Here is a 20,996-nt window from a genome sequence, read left to right on the forward strand (position 1 = left end):
CACATGTTGCGATACCAAAAGTAGTCCTCAGTGACAGGAGGCCTTGACCACAGAAGATTCATAACTGCTTAGATTGTGGGAAATGATGCACTTCTGAACCTACAAGTGAAACAGCCGGGAAGTTTAAGAAGCTCTTTAGTGAATCTGATAAACACGAAAGAACAGCGCTAAAGGGACAGATGTATGAAGGTAGATGACAAAGTTTTCAGGTTAAGACTCTGGAAACATGGATCTAAAATGTAAATATGCAGCAGAGCGGAACAATTCCAAGCTGAAACAGCCTGTCACAGTACCCAAAGGCCTCTGGGATGCAACCTAGATAACCAGCAACTCAATTCTTCAGCCTGAAGTACTTGACAGATTGTCAACTGCCCTGTGCATGCCAAAGGTGAGAGTTCATAGCTAAGCCACATGGAACACTTGGCTTTAAAACAAAAGAGACAATAAAGTGAGCAGATCTGACAATCTGTACTTAGAAAAATCGCAAGTATCACCCTCAAACGTCTGCTTAATGCCTGCTGAGCAGCTGCTGCTCACTACTTTGTTTTACAAAAGAAACAAAAGGAAGAAGTTCACACTTTAGCCTTTTTTTTCACTGACACATCGATGATGCTTTGTCTAGAATCTGCTCCATATGTGTAAAACTTAACAAATAGATGTTCAGATACCACAAAGATTATATTTCATTGTACAAGAAATGTGTCATGGTTCACCAAAATCAATTAGCTCAGTAGACGCTAGGATCTTAAAAATACTAATATTTTAATGCATTATTGAATTTTTAGGCTTAATTTTGCCCCTGAGAGGTAAGGGAGGTAAAATAAATCTCCAAAGTTTACTGTTTAGTGCGGTAAAGGGTGCCTCCATAATAGCCATTAAACCCTATATCTATATACTAACTGGGCCTCATTTCAGAAAGAATGGCTGATCTACCCTGTGTACAAGGCAGCTACTCTGAGTAGCTCTACCTTGCTCTATCATACTCAGAGTTTTCAGTTTTAGAACAGGTGATATCAATCAGGTAACTAAACTCAGCGTCCTATAAACCCTGAATTAACTGTGAGCCTGAGCATGAAAGATTCCCTCATCAATGGAATGCAGATAACGTGATTTACCATGGCAACTGCAGGAAATGGGAAGCCTCGAAGTGCGCATTTCCTGAGAGTAGAATTGGAAATCTTTAATGAAGGCATACAGAGAATATTAAACCATAATCAACAAAAATAAACAATGCTGTTGCTGCAGTGAAAGCGAGTTAGCGGCAGAGATTACATTGATTACAAAAGGCACTGAAAGGATGTGGCAGCAAATCATGATTTAGTATGAAAAAACAGTTTAATCAGGTATGGTTAAGTTATACATTTTTCTTGTGTTTAACCGTACTCAACAAAAGCATTAATTGGCTATAATCAACATATGCAATTAATGATGTGATGGTGTGAGTTATTGAAATAACTGATATGGTCATTCATCTTTTTGCCAGAATTTGGTTTCACCCATCCTTCTAAAAATGACTTGAGCACATTTTCTTGTAGGAGTATACTTTGCGACAACCTCACTTTATATTAATCATATAAACTATATTTATATTTGAAGTTGAAGTAAAAGTGCCGTTATTTAAGTGAAGAAATGTGTTGTAGCCCTAATGGTGTTGGGAGAAAATTTATATATATATATATATATATATATATATATATATATATATATATGGAAACTAAAATATCTGAATGGAAGATTAGAGTTGGAAGTCTCAAAATGTGATACAGAATAAATTATTGCTTTCATTCTGTGTAGTTCCTTTATTAATCTTGTGGGTCTCTAACACCATTAAACTCCACTATAACTGAGTATAACAGTAACATTAATGACAGCGTGACATACAGCTGCCTCTGAAAGATTTTCTGCATCACCTACATTATTAAAAAGCTACCGTTGGCTTAAAACGAAGAGCAGCCTATAGAAATTGTTCAGAACTGAGGGTGTCCCCTCGTTGTGTTATAAGAGCAATGTAGGCTGAGAATATTGGGATAAATCAATGACAGCAGAGAAAATATATTAATCCTGAAATGATAAGACATTTAATCGTGGTCTGACCAGCCTCTCCCAATAGAGATTTCTCTGGAGTATTAGTACTTGGGGCCATTGGATTTGTGCCCCATGGCTGTCTACTGAGAGCGTGTTGAAATAGTAATCCTTGCTTGTACAAAAGGATGTGGCAGCAAATCATGATTTAGTATGAAAAACAGTTTAATCAGGTAAGGTTAAATTATAAAGTTTTCTTATGTTTAACCGTACTCAACTAAAGCATTAATTGGCTATAATCAACATATACAATTAATGATGTAATGGTGTGCGTTATTGAAATAACTGATATGTTCATAATTTTTTTTGCCAGAATTTGGCTTCACCCATCTTTCTAAAAATGAGTTGACGCATATTTCCTTGTAGTAGTATAATTTGTGCCAACCTCATTTTTTTTTAAACAGCGTTTGTTAATATCTGCAAATAACATGTTTCATGTGTTAAGAATGTCCTGGTCTTTGACGTGTCGTCAATCCCTTTTCTGTCATCCTTCCATGCAGGGCCAAGTATTTTCGGGGGAAGAAGCTGAACGGAGAGTATGAGATCCGAGTTGAGCAGGTAGGGTGTATTACACATAGACTCTTGATTGTTTGAGCAGACTGTTGAGCGTTGTGGCAACGTGTGCTTTTCTTATTCAGCAAACGTTTTGCGTTTTTCCATTTTAACTATTGTAATTGAACACGTTTTTATGGAAACACTTGTGAAATAAGAATGACTGTCTTCACATGTATTTAACATTAAGATAATTGCCACTCTGTAAGTAGCTGAGAAGTGAAAGTCAAAGGATGTCTTCTTTATTTTTCAAACAAAAAGTGTGTGTATTTATATTAAGCCAACTCAACCTCATAGATTTTCAGAACTACTTTTTTTCTGGAATAATAGCTGCTAGTCCTTTGGGGTATGCCTTCATCAGATTTGTATCTTTATAGACTAAATTTGTTGCCTGTTTTTCAAAGTGGCTTAAACTCAGTCTGTTTGGACGAACACTGCATGTTAATGTCGGTTCTCTCATAGATTTTGACTGGATCATTCTAACACGAATATGCTTTTATCTACACCATTCCATTGCAGCTCTGGTTTGGTTTATTGTTCTGCTGGAAGGTGCACACTCCTTAAGTGTTTGACAACCTCTATTAGTTTCTCTTTCATTATTGTCTTGGTTTTAGTTCAATCCCACTTGCCATCAACTCAAACCAGCTTCCGTGTCCCTAAAGAACAGTATCCCCACAGCATAATGCTGCCACCACTACTTTTTTACTATGAGGATGCTGTGTTCTGGGGGATGTGTGGTGTTATTTCACAGCATGATGTTTTGAATTTGCTCAAAAAGTTCATGTCTTGGGCCAAACTGTAAACAGTAATGTTTTGTTTTTGTGTGCCACTCTTCTGTAAAGTACTGATTTATGAAGTGCATAACTAAAAATCTTCCTGTTGACAGATTCTTCCATGTGTGCGGTCATACCCAGCAGCTATTCAAGCATTAACATGGGCATATTATTTTCTTATTTAATGAATCATTCTTTTGACTTTACTTTACAACACGTGATAAGTTTTAATGTGTATGACTGCTTTTGCTGATCACTCTATTTAATTAGATAAGTAAAATACCTGCTAGTCTGACTCCTAAAATGAGAATGTCTCCCAGTCAATGTGGCCTCTCAAAACTGACGCCACATTGACTGCTTTCTAATGCAGGTAAGACAACATCTATTGATAAGTTTTCTACTGAATAAATCTCCTTTATAGCAGATCTTTAATTTCCAATATTGCTATTAATTTATTATCTTTCTATTAGTTTCTAAAAGCTTCTAGTCCTTAGGAATAACTATTCCAGCAAAGGACTGTGTGCCCTGAAATATCAAACTTTTTTAAGGCAGAATCAAAGTGATGCTTCTTCAGATATTGACCTACTTCTATAAACCCCACACTGTTAAAAATCTGTCTAAAGACAAAGTATTTTGAAGTGAATCCACAGAAATATGTTTATATGTCTAGACTTGCAGCATGAAAAGTGTCAACAGCATCAGCTTTACCCCAGAGAACTGGTGGGTTACCCGAGTGTAAAGCGGTGTTGAGGCTGCAGCTGTCTTTGAAAACCCGCTGGTGGGTGTTTATGTGGGAAGAAAAAAGGAACCGCAAAAAGCTGGACTGGTGATTCTTCCATAGGCTGTTTGCTCAGCGCTCCACTGTTGTGGTCACATCTTTTGACTGGGACGGTTTCAGAGAGTTCTCTGATGAATCCGACTCATCTTTCTTTGAAAATCCTTAGAGCAGTGGTTAATAAATCCAGTGAAGACTTGACAGATTTATTTAGGCCTGCTTAGTTGATAGTTTGGGGACCAAACAAGCTCTCCAGTACCCAGCAGAAACTGACCTACTTAGATCTTGTTGGATCCAATGCTCTTTCCCTAAAGCCCTCTGCACTGTGGATAAAAGGTCAGTTTGCTAATTGCCATCCGAAGCCAGAGTCTTCATTGGCTGTTTGTGGAAGACTGTGTGAAACACAAGCGGCATGCAACATGACAACCAAAGCTTTTGCACTCCTTTCTCTCTTAAATCCCACTCTGTCTCCATCCAGTCTCATTTTACCATTGTCAGCACCCATACAGAGCCAAACTGCAGCTCCAAGCTGTTCAAGCCACCCCCCCAAAGCTGTTTTTCTCATCCGCTCATGTGTTTACACCTTGTGATTATCCCACATTTCTCTTCCAAGGATTGACATTTGACTCAGAAATCATATGCTATCTACCCTCCGTCATGTTAATAATGTGTGGTAAGCTCCCTGAAGCAGCCACACGTAATTACCTCTTCTCTAGTTTGCTGCCTTATTAGGTATGATCTCAATCCCTGAGCATAGACATACAACATGTGATGCAGCAGATAGGTGCAATACAAGCCTTTTTATTAATAAAGAATAAAAAGACCAGGTTTTTGTTACCATACCTGATCATTTTCCCTTTTTGCATAAAACTGCTTTTTACATAAGTGGAATTTTGTTTTTGACCAATGGACAGCTGTTTGCGATAGCACAGGCGGTGGATTTTTCTTTCGCTGCTGACGAAAACAGACTGGAAGTGACCCCAATAGAACTTGTCCAAAGTTCTCGAGATTGTGAGGAGATGTCCTGTCCACAGCTCCCTTCAGGAGACTCAAGAGATTATCTGTCTGATGTAGCACGAGGCCATCAAAAATATTGATTTCACCCTCACAAAATCTTAGTTTTTGTGGATTTAATTTATTGAGACGCGCTGTGAAGCTGAAAAATACACTCCCTCTTGATTGCAAACTCCATGAGGCTGCTGAACGACCCCCCCCCCCGAGACCAATTCCAAGCCAATTGCCCAAATATCCATCAAATGTGGAATATACCATTGGGAACCTTTGCTGTTCTGCATAGGCCTGAACCCCCTCAGTCAAATAATCAAGAAGTCTGGCTATGGACACCAACTCAGAAATGGGACCACTATCAGCCATCCACGTACACTGTCAGTGTGCATGGATGACATCAAGCTGTATGCTAAGACTGAGCGAGACATTGACTCACTGATCCACACCACCAGGATCTACAGCAGGGACATCAGAATGTCATTCAGGCTGGATAAATATGGCTGTATGGTAACAAAGAGGTATAGTGTACAGAAACGTCTGTGCAGAATACCAACTAGAGACCCCCAGGTCAAAATGGGAGTCACCTTCCAAGGTGGTGGAGAATGATAGAGCTAAGATCCTGTGAAACTTCCAGAAGGACCCTGGAAGGAGCCTTGAAGGTGAAGACAACGGTAGTGTCCGTGGTCATCGGAGCACTCAGGCAGTAAACCCCACTCTGGAGAAGTGGCTCCAACAGATACCTGGATAAACAACAGACATTTCAGTCCAGAAAAGCACCATCTTAGGAACAGCTAAGATACTAAGAAGAACCCTCAAGCTCCCAGGCCTCTGGCAGAGGACCTGAGCTTGAGAGATATATAGATCTCTGCACTCAGTATACTCACTCATTGTGGAACATAATTTGTGAAATTGTCTGGATGGAGAAAAAAAATAGAAAAGTGAAGCAGTTTTAACTGCTTAGTTTCCACAGAGTGTGTTGTTTTGGTTTGACTTCTGCATTTACCACTGGCTTTTCTTGAGTGATCTACACTTGCTGCTCGGCGCACCTCTAGGCTCTGCAGCGTATCACATGGGTTGCAATGTAAATCCAGACTGGAACAAATGGTGGGGCACAGCGGTAAAATTGGGGTTAGGGCCTCCTTGACCGGTCTTTTCATCAACATTTGAGGACCCTCAGCATTTTGTGATACCACAGTTTAAGTTGAGAACTATGCCATTTCTGAAAACAACAAAACACAATGCTTTTTCTTTCATTAATACCACCCAACGTAGAGTCAAGCATGAAAACCGCAAATATGGACTAGTCAAACCTGGAGTGAAATATTTTACCCTTATTAACTTTTTACAGATTAAATTTCTGCTTGGGTTATGAAATCTTTATTTTATCAGTGAAAACAAAAGTTTTTTCAAAAATCTTGTCTTATCTGTTTGTTGTGGACCCATTGTTGTATATATAATTACACATTTATTAATTTGTTATATACATACTACAGCTGGCATGTTGCTTCTCTCTCTTTTTGCACTTTTCTGTTTCTATTTTGGATCCCAGTCTCTGCTGGAACCATCTGGAACAAGGGGCACCTCTGTTGTTTGGGATCTTGTGGGGCAACATCTGCTCAGCAGCTGTGTGACTTCAGTGTTATTGACATTGTTTTGGTTGCAGCCATGCCAGCTCCCAAGCAGTTGGCTGGATGTTATCAGTAGCCCCCCTATTCCCCCTGGCTGGTTTTCACCTCGGACTTAAGGGATGTGTGCACAGCAAGCTCATATTAGATGATTCAGGCTGTTACTGGTTGCAGATATGTCATTTATCCAATTGCTTCATGCCTCTGCTCTGTTGGATTTGGCATTTGTGATAATTTCTATAATTTAAGGCATTGGAAAATTCAATATTCACAGTATGGCAACAATTTGGCAATATTAACGTCATCCAGGAGAGTAACTTACTTTAATCTTGGCGTTGCATTGGTCTGTGATTATGCCCAGTTTATTTAGAAATTACAGAAATTGCCGATCTATTGAAAGATACTGTCAGCCAAGTTGCTACTGTGTGTTAACCACGAGTTAAATCATTCTGATTTGTTCCATATGGTAGAAACTCCTGCTTTTTCATACATTTTTTCTTTCTTGTGCATATTCAACTGTTAGGAATACAAAAAATATTTTGACTGTATTGTTAACTTTCATAATGATGTTATCGAATTGTTTGGTTTTACTGCGTGAAATCTGAAAGCATGGCATCCATTTATATCAAGCTCAGCCCTGTCTAAGATTGTCGAACAGATTTACATCTGTACATTGACTGGGTCATTTTAGCATATGAATATGCTTTGGTATGAGTCATATTTGGCCATAATAGTAACTAAACCATCAATGCTCCTATTACTGAAACAGGCCTTTGAAATTATAATATAACATATGTGCCTATACAGTCATTTATGTTCCACAGTATTTCAATACTGTCAATTTGCAACCAGATATAACTGTCGATCACAGTCTGTCCACTAGAGATATGTTTTTCAAATTTAATTCAAATTCAATAATGCTTTATTGATCCCAAAGGGAAATTAAATGTAACTCATATTAATCCAAATTATTCAAAGAGTTATTGTAGATAGTGATGGCTGTTGGCAGGAAAGATGTCTTGTAGCGGTCTGTATTAAAGCAAATTTGAAAAAGCCTCTGACTGAAGACACTGTTTTCTAATAAATAAATCTAACCAATTAATAAAACTAGACGTATTTATTAGTTCTTCAAAATGCTGTTGACCGTTCATACTGAGCCCGGTTCTGCTGGAGGTTTTCCTTCCCGTTAATGGGGAGTTTTTCTTTCCGCTATCGTTTCATGCTTGCTCAGTATGAGGGATTGCTGCAAAGCCATGGACAATGCAGACGACTCTCCCTGTGGCTCTACGCTTCTTCAGGAGTGAATGCTGCTTCTCAGGACTTTGATGCAATCAACTGGGTTCCCTTATTTAGGACATTTTTTAACCAATCTGTATAATCTGACCCAATCTGTATAACCTGATTGAATTTAACTTTGTAAAGTGCCTTGAGGTGACATGTTTCTTGAATTGGCGCTATATAAATAAAATTGAATTGAATTTTCCCAAGACAGTCTCATGAAGAGGATGATCAGGGTTGTCCATAATTTTCTTGGTTTCATAAAGAATCCTTCTTTGCATTATCATCCCAGAAGTTCCACCGTTTCCCGTGAACAGAACCAGCTTTCTTTATCTGATTGTTGAGCCTTTTTAAGCTCCTGGCTCTGATGCTGATGCCCCAACAGATGACATCAGAAAAGACAACACTCTCAACCACAAACTTATAGAAGATATGCAGCATCTTGCGGCAAACCTTGAACCTTCTTCTCCCATAATGGAAATTGGGTTTGAACTAACCCTGTTTCTCCTGAAATCTACAAATAACTCCTCAAGATAAGATGATTGTTCCCACACCATGCCAAAAGAGGTTCACTAGCTCTCTGTACTTCTTGTCCATCTCTTATACACCCGACAACTGCAGAATCATCCGAGTATTCCTGTAGATGACAGAAGTCGGACTTGTGCTGGAAGTCTTTCATTTTAACAAACTGTGGTCTTTGTCAAGTAGTGATAGATTCAGGGGATTGATTGACTCCGTCTGAGTCTTCTGGAGTTTTAGATGAAGCAGATCAGGCTGAATTGTGTTAAATGCACGGGAGAAATCAAAGTACATGATCCTCACAGTGCTGCCTGCTTTGTCTAGATGACAGTGGGTTTGTTGAAGCAGGAGTATGATGGCGTCTTCAACTCCAACTCCACGGCGATAAGCAAACTGCAGGGGGTCCTTATGTGTGCTTGTCTGCTTACACAGGTGGGCCAATAGGCATCTCTCCAGGACCTTACTTATGTGGGATGTCAGGACAACAGGTCTATAGTCATCACGGACTGAAATGTGATTTCTTTGGTACCGGAAAGAGGCAGGTCTTCCACAACAATAGAACCTTCTCTTGGGTCAGGCTAAGGTTGAAGAGATGTTGCGGAATCCCACAGAGCTGCTCAGAACAGACCTTCAGGGCTGGCACCATCTGGACCTGGAGCCTTGTTCTGGTTCAGTATTTCCAGCTGTCTTCTCACCTGCCTTCTAGATACAGAAAAGTGAGAGGGGAGGCAAAGGGATCAACAACATCTCCTGATTTGGTTGAAGGCAAACTTATGGAAATAGAAGAATCCACGACTGAGGTGGAAGATGGAACATCTAAGGTTTGGCAGGAAAGCTTTGGGTCAGAGGAGGGTGGGGTGTCCGGTTTGTGACAGGAGAATAGGATGATGAGCTTGTTCCTGAACTGAACCTACTGAAAAATGTGTTCAGGTCATTGCCTCTATCCAGACTTCCATCTATGCAATCATCCTTATCCTTGAAGCCTGGGATTTTCTTCATCCCTGACCACACATCTCTGATACTGTTCCTCTGCAGTTTATTCTCCAGCTTCTTTCTACACCTCTCCTTGCTGTCTCTAGTCTTGACTTTGATCTGCTTCTGTATACTATATCAAAAGCTCCCTGTTTCACTCCATAAATATTTTTTTTTCTTGTTTAACCACTATAACAGATGTCACTGTCTGTTTTATAGGTGATTAAACAAAGAAAAGAAATCACATTTTCTGAAACTTCGCTAAATATTTTTCAAAATAAACACTGCAAAACTACATGATAAACCTTTTGGAAATATAGGAAAAACCTCAGAAGGTGTATGTCCACATCTCGACTGAATTAGCTGAAACATATTTGTTTCACAAAGGTTTTAGCAGGCAGTGTGACAGGCGGACCTCTGATTTTGGCACAGTTTATCCAAATATGCCAAAACAAAGCCAAATGTGTTGTTCACCTTAAAAAGGGGCAGCAGGTCAAATGGAAGTGCTGGTTTCCATTGTAGGACTCCTTTAAACACCGCTAGAAGGATCTACTCACTCATCTGCATTGCTGTGGCAATAGACACAGGAGTGGCAGTACTGCCATTATTCAAAAGGACTTCCAGTGTTGCCTGTCTCTGATTTTTCACTCATCTTCGTAAGGCGGCGGGGTCTAGGTGCTTTATGGATGAAAATATTCGGCATGTCACTGGGGAAGTGTTGGCCTAGTGGCTAGAGCAGCGCGCTTGCACTCAGAGAAGGATGTAAGTACCTGGTTCAATCCCCAGCGCCTGCACTCTGGGTCCATGAGCAAGACACTTAACCCCTGATTGCTCCCCGGGTGCCCCACATGACGCCCTCTGTTGCTGGTCCATCTTGCTTTGGCCAATGCTGTTAGGGAGAGTCTCTCAGTTCCCCGCCTTCTCCCACAGTTCATGCTACCACTTCCTCGTCTCCACCCAGTCCTGCAGGATCCACCCTTTCCTCCTACTGTAAAACCATTCTGCACTCCTTCCACTCAACTCTCAATTGCGATCCCCCATGAGCTGGAGGACATTTTAAGAACCTATGCTTTCCACAGTAAGAGGTTTAGAGAATTTTATTTGCATCATCCATCCCCATTATTGGGGAGAAGATCAGGGCGCTGTAGGACAGCTATTGGGCTGCTTTAATATTTTTTTATTGCAGTCCATCATCTCCACTTTCCCAGAACTCTGCTGCTCTTTCTTCAGTTCCTATTTCTGGGCATTTTGCTCCACCTCGCCCAGATCTGGTTCCATCTCCTTGTCATTGTAGACAGCGTCAAGGTCACTGGAGCTCTTCTGCCATCTCCGGACCACCTAAGGGCTCCAGCATCTGCTCTTCACCACCGTTTGTCCATGAACCAGAGATTTTCATGGAGGTAGAGTTCAACCTGTTTCTGAATTTGGTTCCTGAGCTCTTCAGAGACATGTAGAGCACACCTGTTCTGGCCTTGTCGTGACTCCATGCACCCAGGGTCTCGTCAGGACTCCAAGCATCCAGGCCCTCATTGTGACTCAAAGCTCTCAGGGCCCTGACATGTTTGAAAGTACCCTATGCTGCAGCATGGGTTCCCCATTTACAGAGCTGTTACATGGGGTCTCTTCTTCTGAGCTGCTGCATGGGTTCTCTTCTTCTGAGCTAATGTGTGGGTTTTCGTCTCCTGAACAGCTGTGGGGGTTCTCATCTGCCAAGCTTCAGGTCACGCCAGATGCCAAGCTCCAAGTTCCAAGGTCCAGGGTTCTTCTGCAGCCAAGCTCCAGGGTCCCTCTGACACCAAGCTTCGTCCAGTGTCCAATACAAGGGTCAAGCCTGTTGAGTGGTGGCAATTCTCAAGATGCCTCTTCCTGTGTTTGAGGCATCATCCTCCAAGAGCCCTGTACCTACTTTGTGGGCCTCCAAGAGCCCTGCACTATAATCGTCATTCTCCAAGGTTCCTGTACCGACGTTGTCGGCCTCCAAAGTTCCTGCACCAGCTTTGATGGCCACAAAAGTGCCTGACTGTGTGCTTTTGCCTGCCAGAGTTCTTGCCTTGCCCGGGGACGACCTCCGGGTTGCCCGCCAGAATTCCTTCCTAGTCGGGGACGACCTCCGGGTTTCCCACCTGAAGTCATGTTCTACCTGGGACGACCTCCTGGGTGCCAGTCTGAACTTTTGTTCCACCCTGCCATGGTTTGGTCTTGCTTTTTTTTTTTTTTACTCTTACCCTCCTACCGCGACCACCTACCCTGTCTGGGTAGTTTTTGGTTCTGTATTTTTGGTGGCTGGAATCCGCTCTTGAGGGAGATGGTTCTTTCCTGCATCCTGTTTTCCATTCTGCTCTGCTCCTCTACACTTAGTTCAATCTGAAAAACTCACAGAGAAAGAAAAGGCAACTAGAAGGATTTTATTGATACAATATTTTAAGTCTTTGGCGCTCAGACCTCGGCAGGAACATTAATGCTGAATTATACTTTAATATGCATAAGTAGATGTATGAGAACAGGGATGTTCCCCCCCAGGTCTGAAACTGGTGGTGGAGTGGAGATAGAAGAAGTTTGTTCAGTCCATATGGTGATCTGTTTAAGATAGATGTCCAACTTGATAAACACAGGTTGCGTGAACTGTCCATGATGAGCAAGCTTGAAGCGACTGTGGAGAGGAAAAACTCCCCTTTGGGAAGAAACCTCTGGCAGAACCGGGCCCAACATGGTGGTCTTCTGCCGGACCAATAACAGGCGATAGGGAGTGATGAAGACTGAAGGGAGAAAACACTCTGATGGGTTGAGGATGGAGGAACGTCTTGGAAGCTAGATGAACTCAGCTATGATGGTGGAGAAGGGGTTGGGGGTGGGTTGAATCGGACATCTGATTCGAAATCCAACATGCAATCCGTTTGCGCTTGCTGGTTAGCAGGCTGAGACGTGGATTTGAAGTTGCTTTTAAGATGAGCGTGGGATGCTGATTGGCTTCATGGAGGTGCGGTTCGTAGCTGATTGGCTCACATCGGAGGCGTATCGGACTCTGATTGAATGGAGGCAGGCGATGAGTTTCTTCAATTGAACTTGCGCCTTCAGCTTCATTTCATTGGTGGTGCAGCTACACCAGCATTAATCTCTTATTACCTGCATGGATTTCACCTCATATGTCTATTTAAACCTTCCTCACTCAGCCAGTAGCTGCCAGATTGTCTGCAAGCCTTGGGTGAGTAGATGTCCAGCTTTCTTGTCTGCATTGCCTGTTTATGACCCTGTGATCTAATTTTTGGATTTTCCTGTCTCACCTTGCCCTTACTCGGACATCTCATCGGCTCTCTGAGTTCTGGACATGACTTTGACTGTTTTTCAACCACTCACCTAACCCTAACCCATCTACTGTCTGTCACTCCGTGTATGACCAAAGCTTGTCTCACTGACTTGCTCTCAGCCTCCAGCCAATTCAGCCCTTCAGAAGGATGAGAAGAATCAGCTCTGAAAGCATCTCTTGCGGCTATGTACTGTCTGCTGTCAGCAGTACCTGTCTCATGCTCACTGTGGACTCAAACCTGCCAGTAGCACATTTTGGTTGTTTGTTTTATTTGTTCAATAAATCCTTTTAAGTGCCACATCATTTCTCGCTGTATTATTGTGTTCTCTGTCTGGCTCTGCATTACATTAAGTTACAAAGCATTTTTAATCCCTATTCGATTACCAGAGGTAGCTAATTCTTATCTGATAACGTTGCTAAATTGCTGCTTCATAGCTTGACATTTGTGCTAAATTGAATGATTATTTCACAGGAAATTGAGGAATCTGGACTACATTTAATAACTGTTGAATGTAGAAGTCTCCCTTTCATTGTTATTTACATTTCTTGTTTCACAATAAACTGTTTGATTTCCGATGTGTGGTAGCAGGTCCTCATACTAGGTCCTGGACAGACAGAAGTACTGCTGGATGCAAACACCATCCAGACACAGGATTCATGCTCTCTTTTGCGAGTTGGGTTCAACCCATTAGTTATGGTGAATTTAACTCTTGATCCATACTGTGACATTTGGGGCAATTTTATGCCTCCAACTTTTTGAAAAACGTTTTGGGATAACCCTTACTTGTTTTACCCTGTTACACACTAGTAAAACTTGACTGGCCTGCGGAGACCTGACCTGAATCTAACAGAGCACATTTGTGATGAATTTAAGCAGAAATTATGATACAGGCCCTGCAATCCAACACAAATGTGCCTCTGGAGGAAGGCGGACCTCTGATCCCCATTAACACACTCCTAAACTTTGTGGAACATCTTCACAGAACAGCTGAAGCTGTTGTGCTTGCAAAAAGTGGACAAGCAACATGATAAACTCTGGTAATTAAGAATGGATATCAATCAGGTTCTTGTGGATTTGAGGGTAGATGAGTGAATGAATACCTCTGGCAATAAATGTTAATTCAATTAAATTTTTCTGTCTTTTATTTTCATTTTTCCAGGATGAATTAAAATTGCTTGTAATTAGGGTTTAAACAATGTTTCTTAAAGTCTGATACTATACCTGTATCCGTTTTGTTTAAACGGAATCACAGTTAAACATGTAACCAAAATTAAATTCTTATTAGAAGTTGATCCAAAACCATTATGAATTCACTGCGGCTGGAACTTAGCACATGAGAAGAATCAGCTCTGAAAGCATTTCTCGATGTATGACTTCCTGTTTTTCTTTCCCAGGGCGAGAGCTGCTCCGAAACAAGTGTCTGAATGAGTAACCATGATGGTATCCATGGTGCTGAGTAAAACCTCTTGTCCTGGCTTCTAGGCCTTCTGGGCACCAACCACTTGATCTATTACTGCCCAATGACAATGGCTGGTAACACTCCTCTCATCCTTAATCAGCCTATCAGCTTAGCCATAGAGTTGCCCACTCTGGTTTTATTTTGTTGCGGCTGAAGTCAGCGTGGGTCCCCATGTTGGGATTTGTTAAGGAGAAAGAATAAACTTGGATGTGCAAATTTGTATGGGTGTGTTTGTATATAGTAATACATTTGGCAAAGTATGAACTACTGAGCAAAGATGTTTCTTTCAGAGAAAGGTATGAGTTTGGATTCAAATAAGCGGTACACAATCCCTTGCACTTCTGCTCCAAAAATGGGAATTTATCTTTGTTAATTTATTTAAATAGGCACAATTATGTCAATTCCCACCCCCTCGTAAAGTTAAAAGCGCCACTGCAATGGCTATGGATCAAAGACCGTCTAAGGTTGTACAAAGTGTCTTAAAACATCCAATGTCAGAAAAAATCAAAGCGATTTGTAGACAGGAACTGATCAAACTTGCTGTCAGAAGTTAAAATGAGCCAAGTTAAGTGAAGGATTAGCTTAAAGATTTGCTTCAATCTCTGTCCGTGTTGCTATGTTCAGAAGCTAGCTTTCACTTATTACAGGTTTATCAGCATCAGTTTTTCTTGTCATTAATTTACAGGGTTTCATGTAAATCACAGTCGTTTCATGGGAGTTTGGGTATATCCTGCAGAGATTATTAGCTCATTGTAGGGACCAAACCAAAGATACGAAAGCATGCAATCACGCTGTCACTGTATTTGTTATTTAAATGTCTCCCATTTATTAAAAATTTTAATATTTTAGAATTAATCAGTGCTAAGCCAAAAGTCTGGACAGAATCTGAAAACTCTTCAAAGGAATACCCAACCCCCCCCCCCGCCCCCCGCTTCCCCCCCAAGTTTGAACTAGCAACAGCAATAGATAAGTTAAGGCTGTAATTTAACATACCCTAACTGGCAAAGCTCCAGTATCATGTTCCATTTGCTACTAAAAACAGTACCTTGCTCAGCAATTCTTCATTTATCTTTGGACAAAAAAAAGTCTTTTACGTTTAAGACGCAAACCAGGAAGCACCTCTCTGCATCATTAGTATTAACCTTAAGGACGCAAAGCACTTGTCCTCATCATGGCTATTAGCCTTAAGGTCGCAAAAAGCAATACGTCCTTGATCGCATCATGGCAGGAAGAAGGACTTCTTGCTTTGTGACCTTAAGGCTAATAGCCCTAAAGATGCAAATCAAAAAGCCCTTGTTTGTGGTATTGCTATTAGCCTTAAGGGGACAAAGCACTTGTCTCCATCATTGCCATAAGACGCAAAGCAAGTAGCACTTGATGGTGAAATGGCTATTTACGTTTGACACCAAGAAACAGCCTCTTGTCCTTGTCATGGCAATAAGCTTTAAAGACACCCAGCAAGACGAACCTTTTGGAGTCATATCTATTCACGTTTTGGACGGAAACAAGAAGCTCTTCAGAAAGCAAAACAAGAAACACTTGTCTGGCTGACAGTGAAACCAGAGGCCCAGAAATCTCTTTTATACCGGAATCATAACAAGCTCAAAATAATCTATGTAGTCCAACAGGGTGGGAGGGAGGTAGGTCATCCATGTGTAGCTTGATATTCTAGCGTGTTGCTGCATCCTGTTAAAGTTTAGAAGGCTGAGTCAGGTGGTGAACAGGGTGTAAACAACATATTAATGACAGAAACTGAGGCCTTTGATAACTGTGTGGTTACATAATTACAATGAACACCCTTGTGAATATGAATGCAAATCCAACTGAAATGATAGAAAAAGATTTGACTTAAAAGGTTTTCATGTATTATGTGTTGTCCCAGTGCTTTTCCGGTCAAATGCTTTGTTTAAAAGTTTCCAATACAAACCAGCTGCAAACGTTTTTGCACTCACACATTTATTTATCAAGGCAGCCCAAAAATTTATCCATCACGCCTCTATGTTGTAAACTATTTTTTTGATTAGTTGAGAGCCAAAATACCGTTAGCCATGTGCACTGCATATGTGCAGAAGATCACTCCAAAAAGCAAAATTTGCCTTTGAGAATCCGCTGTAAATCTGTGGGCAAGGTTTGAATTAAAAAAACTAAAATTTAGTCAGTTTCTAAAAGGTCACCTCAATTTCTTTGAATGATGTCTAAAAACCATCATTCTGTAGCATGAGTACGAGAATGCAAAGGGTGTTTCATGAAACCTTCTTAGATCTGACATTAACAACAAAGCAGATAAATTGGCTGAAATCTTTGCTCTGTTTTTTACACTAGGTGTGATATCGTCACTTGATTATCTCTTCAGTAATATTTGCAAACAGGTTGCAAACAGCTGTATTAATAGTTAGCAAGTGACCGAGTTCAGCTCAACACTTAATCAGGCTACAAGCTTTCACTTTTAAATGAAAAGCAGTTGTGCTCTTTGTATGGTGTTATGTTGGGTAGTTGACCGTGACCTGCCCAACTGAATTTTTGTTTTTCCACACATGGTCAGCAGGCTTCTTGTTAAGGGTCCATTTAATATACCGTGTTTGTGTCATGTCATTGGCTTTGAAGGAATGTAAAGAATAATAAACGGCAGCTATTCCTGTCTGAGGTCAACCTGGTACCATTTAGCATACCTCCAGAGGATTCTCTACCTGGTGCAGAGGGATATTTAAAGGAACGCTGTCTGACCCTGATGATGTTCGTCAGGAAGCATAAAAAATGGACTGTGTTTCTCTGACCAACAAAGCGTTCCAACTGCCTTTCCAAAAACAGCGGAGTTGAACCAAAGTTCAACTCACATTGTGTGAAAAAACAGAAAATAAGTGGTTCCAAAAGTGATTTCTAAACAGGCATAAAGTGGTCTGTCTCATACCTAACGGCAACTTCTTCCATAGTTTTGTTAATGTGACAGCATTAGTCAAGTTTTTGAAGCAACCAAGGTTAGTTGATCGCCAGACCTTAGGGACTGAGATGACATATAAGGCTGAAGCAGATTAGAGAAGGGAGGTGAAGCACAACCATTCAGACCTCTGTTTTCTAGCAGGAGAACTTTAAAATCTGCACTTGTACCAACATTTTTTCAACTCCAAGTCAGCCCGTTTACAGCAAACTCAAGCATGTCAATTATAAACAGGGGGGGGAGTGATTTAGTGGGCTATTAAGCTTCCTATCAAACATAATTTGTGTGTGAGTGTGTGTGTGTGTGTGTGTGTGTATGTGTGTAGAGAGAGAGAGAGAGAGCGAGTGTGAGTGCGAGTGCAAGGGGGGGTGGGGTGGGCGATTGAATAATTTTAGGTCCAATGTCTATGTGTGTTCTTCAGGTCTAGAAAAATAAAGCTTTGCTAACTTCAGTATAGTAGTTTGGACAAGTTGTAATGAATGCATGATTTTCTCTATGGCTACATTGCCACTGCAGGACTTTTTCCAGTTTTTTGTGAAATCTGATTTTTTTGCAAGGCTTTTCCCATTATTTTTCAAATTCTGACTCCAGTGTGAACTGTCTGCAGCTCCGAACTCATCCGCATGTGCAAAATAACAACATTAATAACTTCACGCAGCCCGCTTTGGCTGCAGCAAACACAAAAGAAAAGGTTTTATGGATTAAAGTGTCCAACAATATCTATTTATTGTGTCAGTGGGTGTTGAGAGGGAACTAAAAAGAAAGTAAAACTGTGGCATTTTACAAAGTTTTAGCTAAATAGAGGTTTGCTTGGCTGCAGAGATGCAGCCAGGACTGGTGGGGCCGGGATTTTAATAACTTCACAGAGTTCATTCATAACGTTAGGAGTACGAGGGCAACTTTTGATAATATCAGCACCTCTCATCTTGACACCAAAGGCTGGACCCTTGCTACAATAATTTTAGCACTTTGCAACGTGGGCAGATTGCAGAGTGCTGCCCCCACCATTGAAATGTGATACAATGGAATGTGACGAGTGAAAATCTCTTCGGCATTACAAAGTTCTCCGTGTGTAAGTTTGTTCACACATTTTGCATTCCTACACAAGACGTCTTGAGTAGACGTTTTCCTGTGGTCTAACATCTCGCTGTCCCTGCACCGAGCACCGCTGTGGGCCTCTGATGCACTGGTGGGCTTTTGGGCCTCTCCAGCTGGTGTTTGGTTCTTACCATCTCATTGCAGGTGCCATCCCCTTCAGGTAGTGCATTCTGCTGGTGGGGGGATTAGCGGGGGGTGTCCGGGGGGGGGGGGGTGAACTAAGCCTGAATGTCTATTGCCTGGGTGTCTATTTATGTAGTCCGGGAGTTGTTTGAATGTAGAGATAGGTGTAATATGAAAGTGTTTTTTTTTTCCCCTTCTGCAGTGGTGGGGTGGCCAGCCTTAGATGGTTCCGTGTCTCGCTATAGTTCCTTGTCTCTGTCCTGTTTCGTAATGATTCTTGGTACTGATTCAATCTGGAGATCGGGGGGCATGGTCATGTTTTTTTCCTGGTTGTCTGGGCTCTCCTGCAAGGCCCCAGGGTTGGGGAGTGGGGTGGTCAGGGGGTTGTTGGGGTTTTGGTTATGGTTGATTCTCGGGCCTCTGCGCTTGTCTCTATTCTCGGACCCCAGAGATTGGGGTATTGCTGCTGGTGGTTCCTTCCTCTCCAGATGAGTTTTGGAGAATGGGGGATGCCTATTGGAGTCTGCAGGGGAGCTGACTTCCTGGGAGGGCATTTTGCTCCCCTGTCTTTTCCTCCTCATCCCTCGATGCCTCCCTCTGCATGCTCTATCGTGCAGGGGGTTTGGTAACATCACTTGAGGTATAGGGGTAGACCTGCCCCTTGGTGTTGGCTGCCTTCCCGAGGGGTGTGGGCTGCACCGGGCGTACCCTTTCAGCCCTCCTAGTTTTCAATGCACTTGAGAACAACATGTAACAACACAACATTTGAGCAAGTGGATGCATTTTTTACCTTCAGACTACATTTGTTGTGAATTGGCTCTATCAAAATAAACTCTATGGAACTGTATTAAAAAGAGGACATGTCCAATGTGTGGGGAACGTACTTAGCAACCTTTGGAAATGTTACCTAAGATCATGTTTGGAGAAGGTCTGTAAATTTAAGCTGGTAAATCATATTTCTGGTTATAAGTTCCTGCGTGTATGTTAAACTTGTATTTTAGTGTAATTTACCTTTATGTAAAACTTCTTTTGTAAAAAATATACATTTTAGTGTGTCATAATCACTTTTAATTTTTCACTTTGCTTAGTAGCACAGCCATCTATCCATTTCTGAAATTTTGAAACCTTTTTTTTGCTTCTTGGTCTCACACATCCTGAGATTCCTTTCCCAGAAGTGGAGTCGTTGTCCCCTCCTTTTAAGAATCTCTGGGAGTTTGACTGAGTCATTAAGTAGCCAAGCTACGGCCTTTCACAAGGCCCTCACTGTCCTGGAGGCCAGAGACTGGGGATAACTCAATTTGCCTTCTCTGACCAGCTCACTCTGTCTCTCCACGGCTTGTCTTTTGCTCTGGTCCGTGCAAATGTAGAAAGGCACAATGACGTAAGAAAGCAATTTACTTTAATGTTATATAAATGTATTGCTGTCAGCAAGCCAAGAGTAATGGCAACATTGAGTCAAGGAGTTCAGCTGTGGTACGTAAATGTGACCTCATGGTCCACGTGGCTGTAAAATCTAAACTTGAGTTTTGCTTATCTGTTTCCCAGGCAGAGTTCTCAGAGATCAACCTGGCTTCTTATGTCAACTCAGGATGTATGGTGGACATGCAGGTCAACAAAGGGGGCTCCAAAGTTGTCAGGTAAGTTATTTGAGGTAATTAATTCAAGAGATAATGTGATTGTGAAAAAACCAAACCTAAAAAACAGCTTGCATTTTCCACTGATTATATTTGCTGTTTCAAAGCTCCAATTACACCATTGTCACTCCATAATGTAATGTGTCTTATGAAGACAATATATTTAATGTAATGAATCCACAGAAATGGTTTTGTTTACTGTAGGTCATTATAGCCTTCACTGCATCTGTTTGGAGGAGAAAAAAACCTAGAGCCTAGATTGACAAAAAAAAAATCACATTTGAATAATAAAGTTTTGTCAGATGTCTTAGCACATTAACCATTTCTTTAATGCATTTACACAAGGTATTAAACATGTAAGGTCAATATAAAAAAAAATAAACAGGCAGTAATGCCTATTAGCCAGTAAGCAGTAGCAGCAGGGCCCATGAAGATGAGTACAGAAAGAGACTGCTTTTCTTGGTGAGGTAACAGCTGAGAGAATTCACAGACAAACAACTGATCCTTTTAGAAAGATTACCTCATGTTCCTGCCATTCCCACCATTATCAACTTAAGCTAGCGCAGTGCAATATTTCAAATTGCCTTCATCATTGCAATATAAGTCTATGCAATATTTCAATTGCAAAGGGCCTGCTTGGATTCAATGTTTTGTAGTATATTACTTTTTAAGTGCCATGCAGCCAAATTCTGTATGCCAATAATATTTTATGATAGACTTTCATTGCCTTCAATGCTCACACTTTATGTATATTTTTAGTGGTCAAGATCCAAAAGCTTGCAAAAAGTCAACATTGTGCAAAGGAAAAATAATGAGTTGGGGAATAGTGGGTTAGTCAGAATTGATCTTGTCATCACA

The 20,996-nt window shown here is 41.2% G+C and overlaps 1 protein-coding gene across 1 annotated transcript in view; it reads left to right on the forward strand.

Moving 5' to 3' along the window:
• LOC105929825 (synapsin-3) overlaps positions 1-20,996 on the forward strand; it is a 172,494-nt gene that overhangs the window by 35,621 nt on the left and 115,877 nt on the right. Inside the window, exons 3-4 of the mRNA XM_012867739.3 lie at positions 2,583-2,640; positions 20,050-20,141. Coding sequence (XP_012723193.2) covers positions 2,583-2,640; positions 20,050-20,141 — 150 coding nt within the window. The remainder of the gene's footprint in view (positions 1-2,582; positions 2,641-20,049; positions 20,142-20,996) is intronic.

Source organism: Fundulus heteroclitus, chromosome 17 (genome assembly GCF_011125445.2).
Source record: "Fundulus heteroclitus isolate FHET01 chromosome 17, MU-UCD_Fhet_4.1, whole genome shotgun sequence".
Lineage (NCBI taxonomy): Eukaryota > Metazoa > Chordata > Actinopteri > Cyprinodontiformes > Fundulidae > Fundulus > Fundulus heteroclitus.